General features: G+C 35.5%; 1 protein-coding gene across 1 annotated transcript; it reads right to left on the bottom strand.

The window, feature by feature from the left end:
• Positions 1 to 13,856: 13,856 nt before the first annotated feature.
• LOC108478006 (uncharacterized) lies at positions 13,857 to 14,222 on the bottom strand. Its single transcript, XM_017780450.2, has one exon. It carries the CDS (start codon positions 14,220 to 14,222, stop codon positions 13,857 to 13,859), a length of 366 nt encoding a protein of 121 aa, XP_017635939.2.
• Positions 14,223 to 18,851: the final 4,629 nt, after the last annotated feature.

An 18,851-nucleotide genomic window follows, 5' to 3' on the forward strand; every position in this document is an offset into this window, starting at 1 on the left:
TCAAGAAATGACCCTACTCGAATTATGTGAAATGAAATATGGATGTGTAATGATTATTGATTTATGTGTGTATGAGTATTTGAATGATGTCCGAGCTAAGTCCCGAAGGCGATTATGCTAGTGATATGTTTGTGTTTGAGCCTTAGTAACGAAAATGAAACATGGATGTGTAATGATTATTGATGTATGTGTGTGAATGAGCAATTGAATGATATCCGGGCTAAGTCCCGAAGACATTTATGCTAGTAATTATATCCGGTTAAGACCAAGGCAATTGTGCTAGTGACTACATCCGGCTAAGACCCGAAGGCATTCGTGCAAGTCGTTAAATCCGGGCTAAGACCCGAAGGCATTCGTGCAAGTTGTTAAATCCGGGCTAAGACCCGAAGGCATTCGTGCAAGTCGTTAAATCCGGGCTAAGACCCGTAGGCATTCGTGCACGTTGTTATATCCGGTTGTATTCCGAAGAAGCTTGGGCTGAAGGTGAGCGTTGGTTGCTGTAATAAATTTAATTAGTACGCTCGAAAAGCCCAAAGGATAAGGTATGTTTATATGTGCATTGGAAAAGTCGATACGTTTGAGCAACATTCGTTAAATCGACTAACGAATTTTCAGCCATTGAGTTGGTTGATATCTTGTGAAAGTATATAATGATGAAGTGTGAAGTAAGCATGATTATGTGTATGTGTATTAATGGAATGATTCATTTGGCTATGTGAATGTAATGCTTTAGTTAAAGCTGATTTTATTGCTTGAGACTTACTAAGCATAAAAATGCTTACCCGCTTGCTTTGGCTCTCTGTTTTATAGATTTTGCTCGTTAGCGATCGGATTCGGGATCATTAAAGTTGAAGTCATCCACACTATCAAAGCCTCCATTTTGGTATAATTTTGGTTGAACTTTGAAATGGCATGTATAGGACTACCCCTTGTTGGTTCAAATATGTTGTGATGTATATGTGTACGGCCATGCGAAAATGGCTCGTAAAAGTGAAGTACGAACTTAGACCATTTGTGGTTTGTATATATATATATGGTGTCATGATGTGATTATGGATTGGAAATGGGAGTGTTGGTCACATGATCAGCCATTGGAATGGTTAAAAATGATCATATGTGAACCTATGTATGGCAAGACTAGTTGGTTCATGGAGACTACAAAATAGGTAAGACCTACCTTAAAAACAGATGCTGCCAGCTGCAGTGACGTGAATGTGAAAAATCACCAAAATTTGTAGGGATGGTATTAAATAGTGAAAGAAGTATGAAATCAAACCTTGATGAATCTACTTTCATATGAAAGTAACGAAACGGTCATAGGAATAGTATACTAAGAGATATTAAAGTTCTCGTGAGACAGGGCCAGAACGGTTTCTGGGTCCCCTGTTGCGACTTTGAAAATTTACCATAAATTATCCAGAAAGAATTAGAAGTCATATCTTGTATGTGCAGATTCCATTTTGAGTCTAGTTTCATTAGGAACAAACGGCACCAGTATTAAAGCCCTGTACAGAGAGATATTCAAGTTGTAACGTGCGAAGGTCAGAGCAGTTGACCCCTGTAACATGGTTGACTTTAACTAATAAACTGTACCAATTGGCTAGACCAAAAATTCTAGAAATAAATCCAGGGATGGATACATGAGTCTAAATTCAGGGAAAATTTACAGAATCAGTTTCCGAGTTGTGAAACTCGAGATATGCTTTTTAAGGCGACAGTGACGCAGATTTCCAGCTTGTCTGGAAATGTCAAATTGGTCGGTGCAATATGTGGATTTGGCTCGTTAACCCCTCGCGTCCGACACCGGCGACGGTCTCGGGTTCGGGGTTTTACATCAGTAATTCTACCCTACAGGGGTATTTCGGTATTTCTACCCTACAAGGTATTTCGGTAATTCTACCCTACAGGGGTATTTCAGTAATTCTACCCTACAGGGGTATTCTGGTAATTCTACCCTACAAGGGTATTTCTGTAATTCTACCCTACAGGGGTATTTCAGTAATTCTACCCTACAGCGGTATTCCGGTAATTCTACCCTACAGGGGTATTGCGATAATTCTACCCTACAGGGGTATTTCGGTAATTCTACCTTACAAGGGTATTCCGGTAATTCTACCCTACAGGGGTATTTCGGTAATTCTACCCTACAGGGTAATTTTGTAAACTGCGGGTAAAATGGTAATTTTGTAAATTGAGGGTAAAATGGTAATTCTATAAATTGAGGGTAAAACGATAATTTTGTAAATCGAGGGTGAAACGGTAATTTATAAATCGAGGGTAAAATGGTAATTCTACAAATCGAGGGCATTTTAGTAATTTTAAAATCGACGGTATTTTAGTAATTTTATAAACCGAGGGTACTTTGGTAATTTTACTGATCGAGGGTATTTTGGTAATTTTGTAAACAAAGGGTATTTTAATAATTTTGTAAATCGAGGATAAAACAGTAATTCTGTAAATCGAGGGTAAAACGGTAATTCTATAAATCGAGGGTAAAATGGTAATTCTATAAATCAAGGGTAAAACGGTAATTCTGTAAATCGAGGGTAAAATAGTAATTCTATAAATCGAGGGTAAAACAGTATTTTTGTAAATCGAGGGTAAAACGGTAATTCTGTAAATCGAGGGTAAAATAGTAATTTTGTAAATCGAGGGTAAAACGATAATTCTGTAAATCGAGGGTAAAATGGTAATTCTATCTTATTTCAGTGATTTTACAAATCGAGAATATTTGAGTAATTTTATAAATCGGGGGTACTTTGGTAATTTTACAAGTCGAAGGTATTTCAGTAATTTGGTAAACTAAAGTATTCTAAACAGGGATAACAATACGAATAGGCCTAAAGCCTATTCTCGGCCCAAATGGGCCCACACGCTCGTGTGGCCCTTTTAGCCCAAATCTAGCCACAGATATGAGATTCACCTAGCCACCCAATATTTACTACACAATCAAACAACTTATCCAATTGGGCCGTGAGGCCCATTGGGCCCACATGACCCTTTCCGACCCATCGCGGCCCGAAGTAGCCATCCTATAGCTAAAGTAGTGAGAAATACACACCTGATAGGAGACTGGAGTTAATCCGCTCTGAGCACTCTTAGCCGACGCCCAACCCAAACGAAAGCACGCCATACAAATGAAAGGGATCACCAAGAAAGGTACCTTTACTCTCCTCATGGTTCTCTCTATTTAAAGCCAACTTCAGCATCCACTCTTATGTTAGCTTTTCGATGTGGGATCCTCCATCATCGAGTTTAAATTCAACACCAACTCTTGCCACCCCTTGTTAGCAAAATAAATGCTCTTTGCTTGCCATGAGTTTCAACCTGGACCTCCTTGCCACCTCTATAACGCAACCTTCCGCCTCTTATGTGGCGCTACTTTGCCACTAGACCACAAGGCTTTTTGTGTCACAATTTCTCCAACAATATTCTTAAGGCCTACCTACTACACCTGTGGTTTGATTCACCTTAAACCAAATTTTTGATAGAGTCCAAGTTTAAACCGAGGACTTCTCCAACACTTCTCAACACACTTAACCACTAAAACACGCCTTCATTAGCGAAATTTACACGCACAACAAAATATTATAAGCTGCCTTCAACCGCTCTAATGCTCAAGGCCCAAAACTTCTAGGCCCAAATTCAGGGTGTTACACACACTCTATTTCAAAGCAACAAGCAATCATCAATTCCACATCTGAAGTTTTGAATCAGAAATCAATTTATGCTGAACCCCTTTTTAACTTCTAATTTGATAACACATTTCTATGTTTCACGAATTCACTTACTAAGCATCAATTTTAATTTCTAATCCAGCTAACATATAATCATCCTCTGATAAGATCAATCACGTATTCAGTGCTCATAAAGCACACAAAAGTTTCTTCAAATCATTCAAAACTATAATCATTTCCCTCGGATAATAATATGTACTTACAGAATCAAAAATTGTTCGGCGATTCGAGCTAGCTTCGCTATGCCAAGTTCGGATATCGCTCTGCAACGTCAAACATTTTATACCCTTGTAATCATCAAATATGTCACATAACTCTTTTCATGCAGCTTTAACAGTATGGAATCACATGATATCTCTGTACACTCTATTATTAGAACACACTTCAAACCGTTCATTGACGCATGACTGAAGATCATAAACTTTTTCTTCAAATTAGACTAAACCAGTACTGATGCTTCAGTCGACAATATCTCCATGCAAAAAGGAAAACTTCAACAATCGAACTAACTTTAATTTACCACAACATTTCTCAAATAGAATTGCTCCGATAGATATAATTTTGTATCAAGTCTTCAAGAAAATGAATTCTTCCTCCAGACTATCCTTCAATTTACACATGTGCGTTCAAAGTTTATATCCAATCTGGTGGATAGATTCAAACACATTTAACCCAATTTACTTTTCAATCAAATACTTTCAGATTAGATTAAACTACTGAATCGATCTTTTCAAAGAAATCTTTTCTTCTCGTTAAAAAGAATAACCCATACATATCATTATACAGATGTCTCAATCATCAAATAGAAATCATAATGTCATAATAAAATCAACGTCTTACCCGTAACAATAGATAATATCCAAGCTGTTAATAAAGCATTTGAACCCAAATGAAAATCAAATATGATTTGAACAACAACCAATGTAGAAGTACAACTTTTATAACTCTAATAACGGTACTATAGTACTTCCCAAATTTCAGAACAGAAATTATGATTATAACAGATATAGCCATTTCCGTCAAATAGATATCTCTTATAGATAATCACATAGAATCATAAGAAAACCAGAATAGCGAAATTTTCAACATTTGTAGCTACATAGAATATCAGAAAATTACAACCCATATAGAATGATATCAACTCCGATGATATCCCATAAAATGTCCAGAAAGAACAATATCACTCATAAATACTGGAATCCACAATAACAAAAGCGATATAATCTTCACATATTTTCAACAGAACAATAGCTAGCAGAAATAAAGTATTAGCATCATACAGATTTTACCGTCGACTTTCATATCCATACAATGGAATAAATACCAGAGAAAGACATAACAATGTCGAACATAACTCAAACAGACCAACAATACTTTCGTCTATTAGCATGTTTAGCTAATGTTCTCATACGATAAGAATTCTTTCTGAAACTAAATAGTCACATATACTTTTGAAGATAAATGTACACATAGAATGTCTAGAAGAAGTCATAGTAACTGCCCAACTACAACCACTGTACTCAACCATCAATATAATTCAAACATTATTCAACTGTCTAATTCTGTCATCATTTAGTCCATATTATCCCATCAATAACAAAAATCAATTCAAAAGAATTTTCAGCTAATACCTTTCTTTAGATATCATACATAAATACTTTTATTTCATAGAATTAAACTTCTTTATTAACAGTGACTTTGCATAATTTGAATAGTCTTCAAAAATTTTCAATATTTTCTTTATTATTATCTTCATTTGCTGATTCATTCACTTTTCTGACCACATTATTAATCTTCCGAACATGGGCTTCTGTAATTCCACAATCGTAGGCTTATTCAACCCAAATCTTACAAATTTCGTTGTAACATTTTACGGATAAGGGGGGTAAGGGTAGTAAAGCCTCAAATTTATCTCTCTCATATATGCACTTAACACATACTATCACAAATAGTCAGTTCATTTCTAATTTCACATTCTCAAAACATTTAATAAACATTTTCTTTTAATCACTTTTGTTCTTAACACATAGTTCATATGCCAACTCAAATCACTAATTCACGATCAAAACATTTCATATAATAATCATAATCCAATTATCATAACCCATATGCTCATATAATTATAACATTTATCAATAACAAAATGTCATACTCTTTGATCCATACCTTAATGAGTTTCAACTCATAATCAACACATTTCCATTCAAACATTTGAGTACACATTCCATACTATCAGAATTAGCTCAGTTGAAAAACTTATCTGTCTCATCAAAATAATTTCCTTCAGAGTTGAGAGATATCACACTATCGCAGGTTAAATGTGGCATGTATGGCTAAACTCACATTAGCTATGTTAGTCCTAGAACTGACTAAACCATAGCTCTGATACTAACCAAATGTAACACCCTTAACCCATATCATCCCTGGACTAGGGTTAAGATGCATTACCGAACATATCGAAACATCTCGTAATCATTTAACAATCAAAAGTCATGCATCTTCATATCATAGTCAAACATCAACATTAAGTCCTTTCTTAGGTCAATGAGACCATAAACATGCATTATGAAGAGGTTGGGACTAAATCGAACGCATACAAAATTTTTACGAAACTTAACAATTTTCTAAGTTACAAAGGTCACACCCCGTGTGAGCAGACCGTGTGCCTCACATGGTATTAGACATGCCCGTGTGTCTAGGCCGTGGAGAAACATGGCATACATACTGACTTATCCACATGGCCGCAAGACACGTCCATGTGTCTAGCCCGTAGTCGAAACTGACTTGGCCACATGGCCTGGCACAGACCGATCGGTGCGCGACTGTGTGGTTTGCCAAGGCTCATTTCGAAATGGCCTTCGAGCAAATAGAAACACACGCCCGTGTGGGCAAAAATAGACCATTTACAAGGCCAATATGCCACCCATTTGGGTCCTCCCTACAATTCCAAAATCAAGCATCATATATGCAACATTTTCATCCAAATTCAACTCCAAACATGTATCAATCAATTCATCATATCATCAACCAATTTCATGTTGATTCTCTATACCAAAACATACTAAAATCATATGTCAAACATTACCAAATTCTCAACTATGAACATGCCGAAATGACCATTTCACTTGGCCATATACATATCACAAAACATATCACATTATTTAACTCAAAGTTCAAGTCGAATCATATAATCAATTACATCATACATATAAACCATGAAACATACTTCCCAAAATGAGCTTAAAATATAACCAAATATACACAATATTAGCATCATGATTAAAATGAACCATCTCAAAAACTAGCCTATACATGCCACATTACCAAAACTCAAAGCTTTTATTTACCGAAGCAATAACTGGATAATATGGTCACGTCTCCGACAACTTCCAACCTGAGCAAGTCTCTAAAATTTTATAGACATAGGAAAAGCACACAGAGTAAGCTTTGAAAGCTTAGTAAGCCATAAACAAATAAATCATTTCAATAATATCTATAAACCAATATCACTAAACTGAATTTATCAAATCTCAATCACTTATACATTTATTGTACTTGTAAATTCATATAACCACAACAAATAAATCCATTATATTATTTATCAATGTACGTATAACCATGCTCTCAAATTCGAATAACAACTTCTAACTCAATCATATAAGTCAAGCTCGCTCATATTCATTACATCGCCAATCAAAGTATCTTCATTTATTACAAATCATACATAAGGTTATATCAGCTTCTTTATAAACACTTCCAAACTCGAACATCCAAAATTCCCTTATTCACATAAACCAAATTTGCATATATGAACCATATAGCCAGCTCAACCATTTTAATTTCATTACCTGTTCAAGTTTTCGAACCAAGAAATCATACATCAAAGCCATGTTTCATATTTCATATACCTCATGGCCGAAACGTAGAACCACAATTTCATATAACGAGCATGTATAACACATCATTGTTTTATATACATTCATATCATTTGTTGTCATATATTTCACATATATTCATATCATACATACTCGCCTTTCGTTTTTGAATTTCATAACAAATCACATGTCCCTGAATCAGATACAATTTCACATGGTTATTCATTTCTCGGAATGCTCGTTGAACCATTCAGAATCAATAAGGATACTCAGATAACTCATAAGCTCATACAATGCCAATGTCCCAAACGTGGTCTTACATGTAATCAAATATTGAAGCTACTGCCCCAGACAGGGTCTTACACAAAATCATATACGATGTCAATGTCCCATACATGGTCTTACACATTACTCATAAATCGATGCCAAAATCCCAAACGTTGTCTTACACAATAACACATATCAGAATCCTATGTCATGACATATGTATCCTAACTATTCATATGGTTCGTACGGGGCTTTTCAGACGTTGTCACATTATCAGAACTTTCTCAATTTCACCTATTTGAACAATCCATGATCGGAACAGATTCTCCAAAGCTCGATTCAATTCAGCATCACATATATATATTTCTTTACAACTCAATTCAGCACATATAATGCACATACATTTAAATTCAATAACATTTATTTACTTATGAACTTACCTCGTACTAACATGAATAGACCGAAATGACTATTCGATAATTTTTGACTTTCCCCGATCAAATCTGATTTCCTTATTTCTTGATCTAATTCAATACAAAGTCGACTTATTTAATCATATAATCAATCATATTCTTGTAAAAACACATAAATGGGCTAATTACACTTTTTCCCTTGACATTTCACATTTTTCGCAATTTAGTCCCTATTTCACAGAACACAAAATATTCAAAATTTGACCACACCTATGCTTGGCTGAATTTTACTAAGGTTCCTAGCAACCCATTTCTTTCATTTATTTCACCTTTAACCCCTTAATTTACAAAATTCACAATTTAGCCTAAATTACTCATATTCATCGAAAATTCAAATACAAATTTATCTATCATCAAAGTTCCATATTTCATCAATTAACAATTCAAAACTCATAAAATCAACAATGGTATAGCTCAAAATCATCATAATATTCTGAAATTGAGGTATTGGCTTGATAAAACACAAAGCAACGATCTCAAAAACATAAAAATTATCAAAAACTGAGAAAAACGAACCTTAAATCAGGCTTGGATCATGGCCGAATATTTGAAAGCTTAAAACCCCTTTTGCTTTCTCAAGTTTCGGCAATGGTGATTGAAAAGATGAACAAATGATGTTTTGTTTTATTATAATACATATTATTCATGATTTACCTATTTAACCTTTATAAATTAATATGAAAACTTTATAATCAATGTCCATAACCGTCCATGCTTATGTTCAATGGCTAAATTACAACGTAAGGCCCCACATAATAAAAGCGATAACAATATAGCACTTTAACAATTAGCTAGTCACTTTTGCATTTTACATGATTAAGTCTTTTTTTCCAAATCGGCACTCAAACGATAAAATTTTCATACGAAAATTTCACATATATCAATTCACATACTTTAAGCATAGAATATAATATTAAAATATTTTTATGACTTGGATTTGTGGTCCCAAAACCACTGCTCTGACTAGGGTCTAAACTAGGTTGTTACAAACAGGGGTAAACCTGATACAAAGTCCATCGTAACTCGTTCTCATTTCCATTCCAGTATCATTACTGGTTGTGATAACCCAAAAGGTACCTGATGTTTAGCTTTAACTTGCTGACATACTAAACATTTCAATATGAAGTTAGAAATCTCTTGTTTCATTCCCAACCACCATTACATTTGTTTCAAATTAATGTACATCTTATTACTTCTTGGATGAATGGACAAGCTGCCACAATAAGCTTCTTGTAAAATCTTCAGAATGAGCTCTGGATTCTTCGGTACACAAATCCTGCCTCTAAAAATAAATAATCATCAGATCTAATATGAAAATCTGAATCAAAATTTAACTTACTTTGTGTCTGTTTAGCTACCAACTCATCATCCTGCTTCTGAGCCTCACAGGTTTGCTGTAAGAACATCGATCTAACTTTCAACTTAGCTAAAATTGAACCATCGTCAGATAACATCATTCGCATATTCATCACTCGCGAAGCAAATAAAGACTTACTACTTATCGCATCTACAACAACATTCGCTTTACCTGGATGATAATCAATAATCAAATCATAGTCTTTCAATAACTCGAGCCACTTGATTTGTCTCAGATTTAGATCTTTCTATGACATTAGATACTTCAAACTCTTATAATCGGTAAATATATGACACTCTTTTCCATACAAATGTTGCCGCCAAATCTTCAACGCAAACACTATAGTTGCTAATGCTAAATCATGTGTCGGATAATTCTTTTCATGCTTTTTTAATTGTATGGAAGCATAAGCTATCACTTTACCTCCCTGCATCAAAACACAGCCTAAACCATTCAAAGATGCATCGCTAAAACTTACAAATTCTTTACCCAATTGAAGTTGAACTAGTACTGGTGCTTCAGTCAACAGTGCCTTCAACTAATTGAAACTTTACTGACATTTCTCAGACTATTCAAATTTCACTTTTTTTTTGTAATAGTCTTGTCATCCATGTAGAAATCATCGAAAATCCCTTGATGAATCTTCTATAATAACCAACTAATCCCAGAAAACTTCTAACTTATGATACATTTCTCAGAGGTTTCCAGTTAAAAACTTCAAAAATTTTACTCGGACTAACTCTGATACCTTCGGCCGATACAATATGGCCCAGAAAACTGACTTCCCAGAACCAAAATTCACATTTGCTAAATTTGGCAAACAATTTCTTATCACACAGGGTTTAAAGTACAATTCTCAAATGCTCGGCATGCTCAGATTCATCTCGTGAATAAATCAAAATGTCGTCAATGAATACCACCACAAATTTGTCTAAATATGGGCTGAAGATTTTGTTCATCAAATACATAAATACGCAGGTGCATTAGTTAAACCAAATGACATCTCAAGAAATTCCTAATGTTCGTACCTGGTCCTGAACGGGGTTTTTGGTACATCTAAATCTTTAACCCATAACTGTAATAGCCAAAACAAATATCTATAACACCCCACACCTGTGCCCTACCCTGGGACAAAATACGAGGCATTACTAAACTTACACACATTTATTTCCAACGTTTACAATCGTCACGGTTTGATCAAATTTAAAACTTTTTCAAACTTTGTCTACACTCCTTATTATGGGCCTACGAGGCCCCAAGCATCCATTGGAAACCATTTGAGACGATCCCGGGTCCTTTAACTAACTTTAGAAAAATAACTCATGAAACAGGGCATACGCCCATGTGGAAGGGCGACACACCCGTGTGGTCATTATAACATGGCTATGGCGATGGCCCTTGTGACACACACGGCCTAAGCATCTAGGGACACGCTCGTGTCCCATGCCAATGTGAATTAAATTCTAAATTTGAATCTACAGGAGTTTTCACACGGCCTGACACACGCCCGTGTCTATTGCCCATGTCCCACACACGGTCATGACACGCCTGTGTCCTAACCCGTGTCTAAAAACCTTGACATTCTATTTCTAATCTCAGCAACCCTTAAGGGCCACATGTCCAAGGCACACGCCCATGTACTAGGCCGTGCCCTTCACACGGCTGAAACACACAATCGTGTCTCTGCCCGTGTGTTTACTACCATGCATATTGACTTGTAAAATTTATGTGCAGGGGACACATGGCCATGTAACACACCCATGGGGCTGACCGTGTGTCACACACTGCCTAGACACACGCCCGTGTGTCTACCTATGTGGACAATATAAAACTATTTACCAAGCCTTATGCCACCCTGAAACAAAATTTTATACCAACCAACATATCAAAGTCTAACTTAATGTGATTTCTCAACCAACAACCATAGCTAAGGCCTATAATACCCCTTACCCGTATCCGACGCCGAGACAGGGTATGAGGCATTACCGAACTTAAGTAGAACAAAATATACAAAATCGGGCCATAAATTTTTATCAATCAAAAACCAATCAATTAAAGTCAATTTTTCCCTATTATGGACCTATGAGGTCCAAAACATATATCATTAGCGGTCCGGGACTAAACCAGAACTTACGAAAATTCTAAGAAAATTTCTAGCTTAAAGCCTCACTCACCCGTGTGGAGGCAATGCACACGCCCATGTGCTTGAGGACATGCCAATGTCCCACACCCGTGTGGAATTAGTGGATTTATTTTCCAATTTGAACTTATAGAGGTTTTCACACGGTTGAGCACACGCCCGTGTCCTTGGCCCTCATTCTTTACACGGCCTGGGACACACTCGTGTGGTAGCCCGTGTGATTTTAGCGAGCATTCTATTTATGATGTCATGATACAAATTTGAGGGACACGGCCAATCACACACCCATGGCTAAATGCCATGTCCTCCACACGGTCGTGTCTCTGCCCGTGTGTTTACTACCATGCATGTTAACCTAAAATTCAAGGTGTAGGGGACACACTACCGAACGACATGCCCATGAGGCTGACCATGTGTCACACACGGCCTAGGCACATACCCGTGTGTCTATCGATGTGGACCATTTGGAGGCTATTCTCCAAGCCATTGGTCACCCTTAAACAATCATACACTTCCATATGTTCAATGGCATATCTCATGATATATTTGGACACTTAAACATGCAACATTATAGCATCACTATGACCTTTTTTCATACTAGTCCTTTAATATTCACTCAACCTTATCTTTTAGTCATTCCACACCAACTCATGGTTTACCATATTCCTTATTATCAATCCATTATGAGTGCTAAATCACACAACCACATACAAGCAAATAAATAGTCATCCATCAAACCAACACATACACATCTTAGAATGCATGCAAAGGTAAACCTAGGAATACATCCCAATCATTAATATGAACCAAATCACATGGCCACATACAAAATAATCAGTGCCCCAAATGAGCCATTACACTTGGATACTTCAACATGACACGTATATACAAAATAGACAAGTTTCCTATACATGCCATGACCAAAATAATTAAACCCTTTTATACCCAAAATCCTTGAAGATAGTGTGATCTGAGCTCTGACGTCTCCCGATCCATTGAGCTAGCTTGACATATCTAAGGAGAAGTGAAAAGAGAGGAGGGTAATCACATGCGAGGGGTCCGATCTATATTGACGTAACATGGATACATGGAACACGTCATGGATCTTTTCCAACTTAGATAGTAGAGCTAAGCGATAGGCAATCGGTTCTATTCTCTCAGTAATCTCATAAGGCCCAATAAAACGAAGACTCAATTTTCCTTTTCTACAGAATCTTAAAACCTTTTTCCAGGGTGCTTCAAGAATACCTTGTCACCCACTTGATACTCAATTTCTTTTCTTTTCAAATCCTCATACGATTTCTATCTATCCGGCGCTGCTTTCAAACAATCTTAAATCACCTTAACTTTATCCTCGGTTTCTTTGATCAAATCAACTCCGAAAATTTTACTTTCCTTAAGCTCTATCCAATACAAAGGACTTCGACACTTTCGGCCGTATAATGCCTCATAAGCTGCCATTCTTAGAAACTGATAACTGTTGTTGTAAGCAAATTCAACCAAAGGTAGATAATTTTTCCAACTACCTTGAAACTCAAGAACACAACATCTAAGCATTCAAGTGTCTGAATTATTCTCTCGGATTGTGCATCAGTTTGTGGGTGGAAAGCAATACTAAAATTTAGTTTCGTTCCCAAAGCAGCTTGCAACTTTTTCCAAAATCGCAGCATAAATCTCGAATCTCTATCTAAAATAATCGACAATGGTACACCATGAAGTCTAACAACCTCTGAAATGTACAAATCAGCCAACTTATCTAGAGAATAATCTATGCATACTAGTATAAAATGGGTTGATTTAGTCAATCTATCAAATCACCCAAATAGCATCTCTCTTTCTTGGAGTCACTAGCAACCCGGTCACGAAATCCATAGTGACCCGATCCCATTTCCACTCAGGGACCACAATAGGCTAAAGTAAACTAGAGGGTACTTGATGTTCAACTTTAACCTGCTGACAAATCAAACATCTTGTTACAAATTCTGATATATCTCTTTTCATGCCATTTTACCAATAAGCTTCCTTCAAGTCATTGTACATCTTGGTGCTTCCCAGATGAATTGACATACAACTGTTATGTGCCTTGTCTAAAATAGTCTGGATCAACTCGGCATTCTTCGGAACACAGATTCTTCCCCAAAATCTCAAGCATCCATCGGACTCAGTCTGAAAGTCCTGTTCACGAGTTTCTTCACACTGAAATTTCATAGCTTGTAATTCCTCATCGGATATTTGAGCTTCACAAATTTGACGGAGAAGAGTCAGCCTAGCTCTCAATTCAGCTAAAATGGAACCATCATCATATAAGGTCATCTGTGTATTCATGACCCTCAAAGCGAATAGAGACTTCCTACTCAAAGCGTCGCTGACCATGTTCGCCTTTCCCCGATGGTAATCAATTATAAGCTCATAATCTTTTAACATTTCCAACCATCTCCTTTGTCTTAAATTCAGATATTTTTGAGTCATCAAATACTTGAGGCTCTTATGATCGGTATAGACATGGCAGTTTCCCTGAACAAATAATGATGCCAAATTTTCAAGGCAAACACTATGGCAGCCAATTCCAAATCGTGAGTTGGATAATTACTCAAAACGACCCAAAATTCATACTTGGGTGAAATTACTATTTTACCCCTATACTTTCATATATTTGCAATTTAGTCCTTAGGCTCGGATAATACAATGCATGGGATTTTTTAGTTACCCAAGCCTAGCTGAACATTTTTCATGTTCCTAATAGCCCATCTTTTCCTTGATTTCACATTTTTCTACCCTTTTCTACAACTTCTACAAAATAATCCTTAAAGCCCTTTTCATGAAAATCTACTTAGTAAAAGTTGTTTACCATCCTTTAAACTCTAATATCCATCCTTAAATCCATCAAAATACAAGCAACTCTTGCATGGGTAAATTTCTAAACATGAACCCTAACATGAAATATGGGTAGAAATAGAGAGAGCATGTTACCGGGATTTCAAAAATACGAAGAACATTAAAAATGGGGCTTGGGAGCAGTTATTATAGAGCTTGGAAAGCTTGAAAACCCTAGCTATGGAGAACCCTAAAATTTGAGCAGCAACATGGGGAGACTGAGTTGATTTTTGGCTTATTTTCCCTTTTTATTTCATTAATATACCAAATGACTAAAATGCCCCTAATGCCTTTCCTTCAAATTTTTCCATACAAGCTTTTTTTTGTCCAAAAACTTAGAAATTGGGAAAATTGCTCTTTAAGATCTCCTAATTAATAATCCAAAGCAATTTCATACAAATTGTTTCTAAAACACAAATTTTGCAACTTATTCAATTTGGTCCCTAATTTCTAATTGAACACCTTATACTTAGAATTTCTCCATGAAACCTTAACAAATGCATATATTCATATTCTAAACCTTATAAAAATTATAAAAACAATATTTTAACTTCAGATTTGTGGTCTCGAAACCACTATTCTGACTAGGCCCTATTTTGGGATGTTGCAAGGCCTATATACATTTCATATATTCAACCTTGCCAACAATTTCACATTCATGAAAGACTATCTTACATTCATATAATGACTTTCAAAATTAGCCATTTTCATGGCCTTATACAAAATGAGTCAAATACTAAAACAAGCCAACACATTTGTCCCCAAAACTATGTGACACCAAAATAAAATAAAAAATTCCTATACATGCCATAATCAAAATGATAAAACTAGCTATACCAAGTGCTTCAAGGATCGTGTGGCTGGCTTCCCCAATGTAGACGATGATCTACAAGCTACTTTGGCGGCACTATAAGAAAATGGAAAGGAAAGAGGGTAATCATGGGAACTTATTAAGTACATATATGCAAATAAGTGTAATTAAGAAAAACACATTATCAAAAAATGGCTTGTCATACTTAAATGATATATCATTTTAAGCTCTCTATCTTACTCTTCGCTTCCTTTATGCATATTTACTACATCTTATCACACACTAAGGCCTTGTTCATCGGTTTAGTATGCGTACCTGTAATCATCTGTAAAATGTCTCAATTTCATTCTCTCTAATAACATACCTTATTGAAATTTCTCCAACTCGTTCTTCAAACTACCCGTTGAACACTCGAAATACTAATGGATACACGGAAAGTTTACACTTACGTGTCATATGAGTAGTCAGAACTACCTCGTACTTTGTAATGCTCGCATTTTGAGTTACTCACAAGCCTTTTTGCCATGTCAGTACCCAAACCCCATAACTCTATCAAGTAATGCACGCTCATTGAGCTACTCACGGGTCTGTGCTCAAGGTCAATACCCGAACCCACATTACATATAACATTTATCTCATGAACTCAGACATAACTCATGAGTTCAGACTATATAGTTTCTCATGACATACCTTTTGTATCCTATACTATTTCTGAGGTTCAACGGGATTTCATATTTAACCTGATGTCTTCGTACTTATTCCTCATGTATATTACTCTTATATCACAATGTTTATGCTTCTATGTTAACAAGTAAGATTATAATACATAATAACGATAAAACGTTTAAAAATAAGCTACAATGACACATTATTTACATATGTACTTACCTTGGCACAAAATGATAGGAACGAGCCTAATCCTCGTAAACTTTGTTCTTCCCTCGATCGAGACCCGAATCACGTTTCTCTTGGGCTAAAACGTCAAAATTTAGCTTATTTAATACACAAATCACTCAATTCAACTTCAGACTCATACTTTGGTAAAATGATCATTTTGCCCTTAAACTTTGCAAAAATTACGATTTTACCCCTAGTTTTGAAAGTCAATTTTTGTCGAATTTCCTTAATAGCCAAGCCTAACCGAATTCATTTTATAACTATATCTCAAAATTCTCATTATTTCACACAATTTATCACCTATTTCATAGCTTATGCAAAATGATCCTTAGTTAGGGTTTCCATGAAAACTACATCACAAAAGTTGTTTATTTCACAACCAAGATTCATTTTCTTCCATAAAATTTCAAAAAACAACATGAATACTCTTATGGAAAAACCCTAGACTTTTAACCATCTTGCAATATTGTCCCCCATTAGCTAGCTCATGCTACAAGGGTCCTAAAAATGCAAAAAGAATCAATAAAAACCATCTAAATCACTTACTTGCAAGGATGAGAAGTTGCTAAAATTTTGAGCTTCTAAAACCCCTAGAATGGCTGAGAATTTTGGTGGAGAAGTGAGAAAGATGATAGCCCTTTTTCTTTTGTTTTATTTTAATCAATTAAGTCACAAAATGTCACCGAACTTTGACATTTTAACCAATCTTGTCCCCTATGGCTGGCCACCTCTATTTAAAGGAGTCCAATTTCCCTTTAAAGGCCTTAAATTTTGGTTCTATAGCTATTTAACACATTTGGGTAGTAAAACAAAACTTTTGCCCTTTATGCGATTTAGTCGTATTTTGCAATTAAGCATGAAATCGCTAAAATTATCTTACCAAAATTTTCATGCACTCATATAATTATTCTAAAAAACATAAAATAATAATAAAGTAATTTCTCTGGCTTCAAAATAGTGGTTTTTGAAACCACTATTCTGACTAGCCCTAAAATCGGGCTGTTATAAGATCAATCTTCAAAAATACTATTGCACCTTTTAGCTAGTTAAACAAATCGTCAATTCGCAATAATGGATATTTATTCTTTATTGTAACTTTTTTGAGTTGTCGGTAGTCAATACGCATTCTCATTGATCTGTCCTTTTTCTTAACGAACAGAACAGGCACGCCCCAAGATCTGTCAATTCTTGCAACTGTGCTTTCAACTCTTTCAATTTAGTAGGAACCATTCTATAAGGTGCCGATATTGGTGATGCTCCTAGTACTAATTCAATAGCAAAATCAACCTTTCTAATTGGAGGTAATCCGGGTAACTCCTCTGAAAATACATCAAGATATTCACAAACCATAGGCACTGATTCAAGTTCCAACTCAGATACTTTAGAATCCGATACATATGCAAGGTAAGCATCGCAACATTTTCTCACATATCTCAACGCTGACATAGCTGAAATAAAAATAGGCAACCCACTCAAACTATCTGATTCAATCTGAAGTGCCCCACCGTTCTGGCATTTCAATACAATAAAATTTCGTCTATAGTTCACAATAGTGTTGTAACAGCCCATTTTTAGTAAAATCGAAACAGTAGTTTTGGGCCATAAATATGAAGTGGAAATATTTATTTAAATATTGCTTTAGTGTCTACAACATGTTAGTAGAGTCATATGAAAATTTCGTTAAGAAATTTTATCATTTGAATGCTCAATTCGATAAAAAGGACTAAATCACATAAAGTGCAAAACTTGTGTTCTAATAGGTAAAGGTGTCTAATAGCTATAGAACTTTAAAGGGGAGGTCCTTATGTGGTAATAGCCCATTAATAAGTTATTGGATGATAATGGCTTGACAATTTTGAAATTTTTGATAATTTTTAACGTTAATTTTGGTAATTAGTAATTAAAGTTAAAATAAATTAAACAAAACAAATTTTCATCTTCTTCCTTCATTCTCCAACCAAAAATTCTAGGGAAAGAAGCCATTTTTCATCCTTAACTGTAACGTCCCCACGCCTGAGACCATCACCGGAGTCGAGCTTGAGGGGTTACCGAACATAATTTATCAATTTAAGAACTTCAAATCATTTGTTTCTACATTCACAGCTTTCTAGCTACTCGCGTCACAGTTACAAGAAAAATCATATCTCGAGTTACGAAATTAAAAATAAAGATCCGTAAATTTTCCATAAATCTAGATTCATATATATATTTACTAATTGTTTTCTATAATTTTTGGTTGGGCCAATTAGTACAGTTTATTAGTTAAAGTCTCCCCTATTTCAGGGTTTGACTGCTCTGACCTCTGTGTATTACAAATCAGATATCTCTCTATAAAGAATTTCAATGACTATAAGGTTTGTTTCTATTAAAACTAGACTCAACAAGGAATCTGTACATATAAATAATGACTTCTAATTATT

The sequence above is a fragment of the Gossypium arboreum genome, chromosome 12, assembly GCF_025698485.1.
Source record: "Gossypium arboreum isolate Shixiya-1 chromosome 12, ASM2569848v2, whole genome shotgun sequence".
Taxonomy (NCBI): Eukaryota; Viridiplantae; Streptophyta; class Magnoliopsida; order Malvales; family Malvaceae; genus Gossypium; species Gossypium arboreum.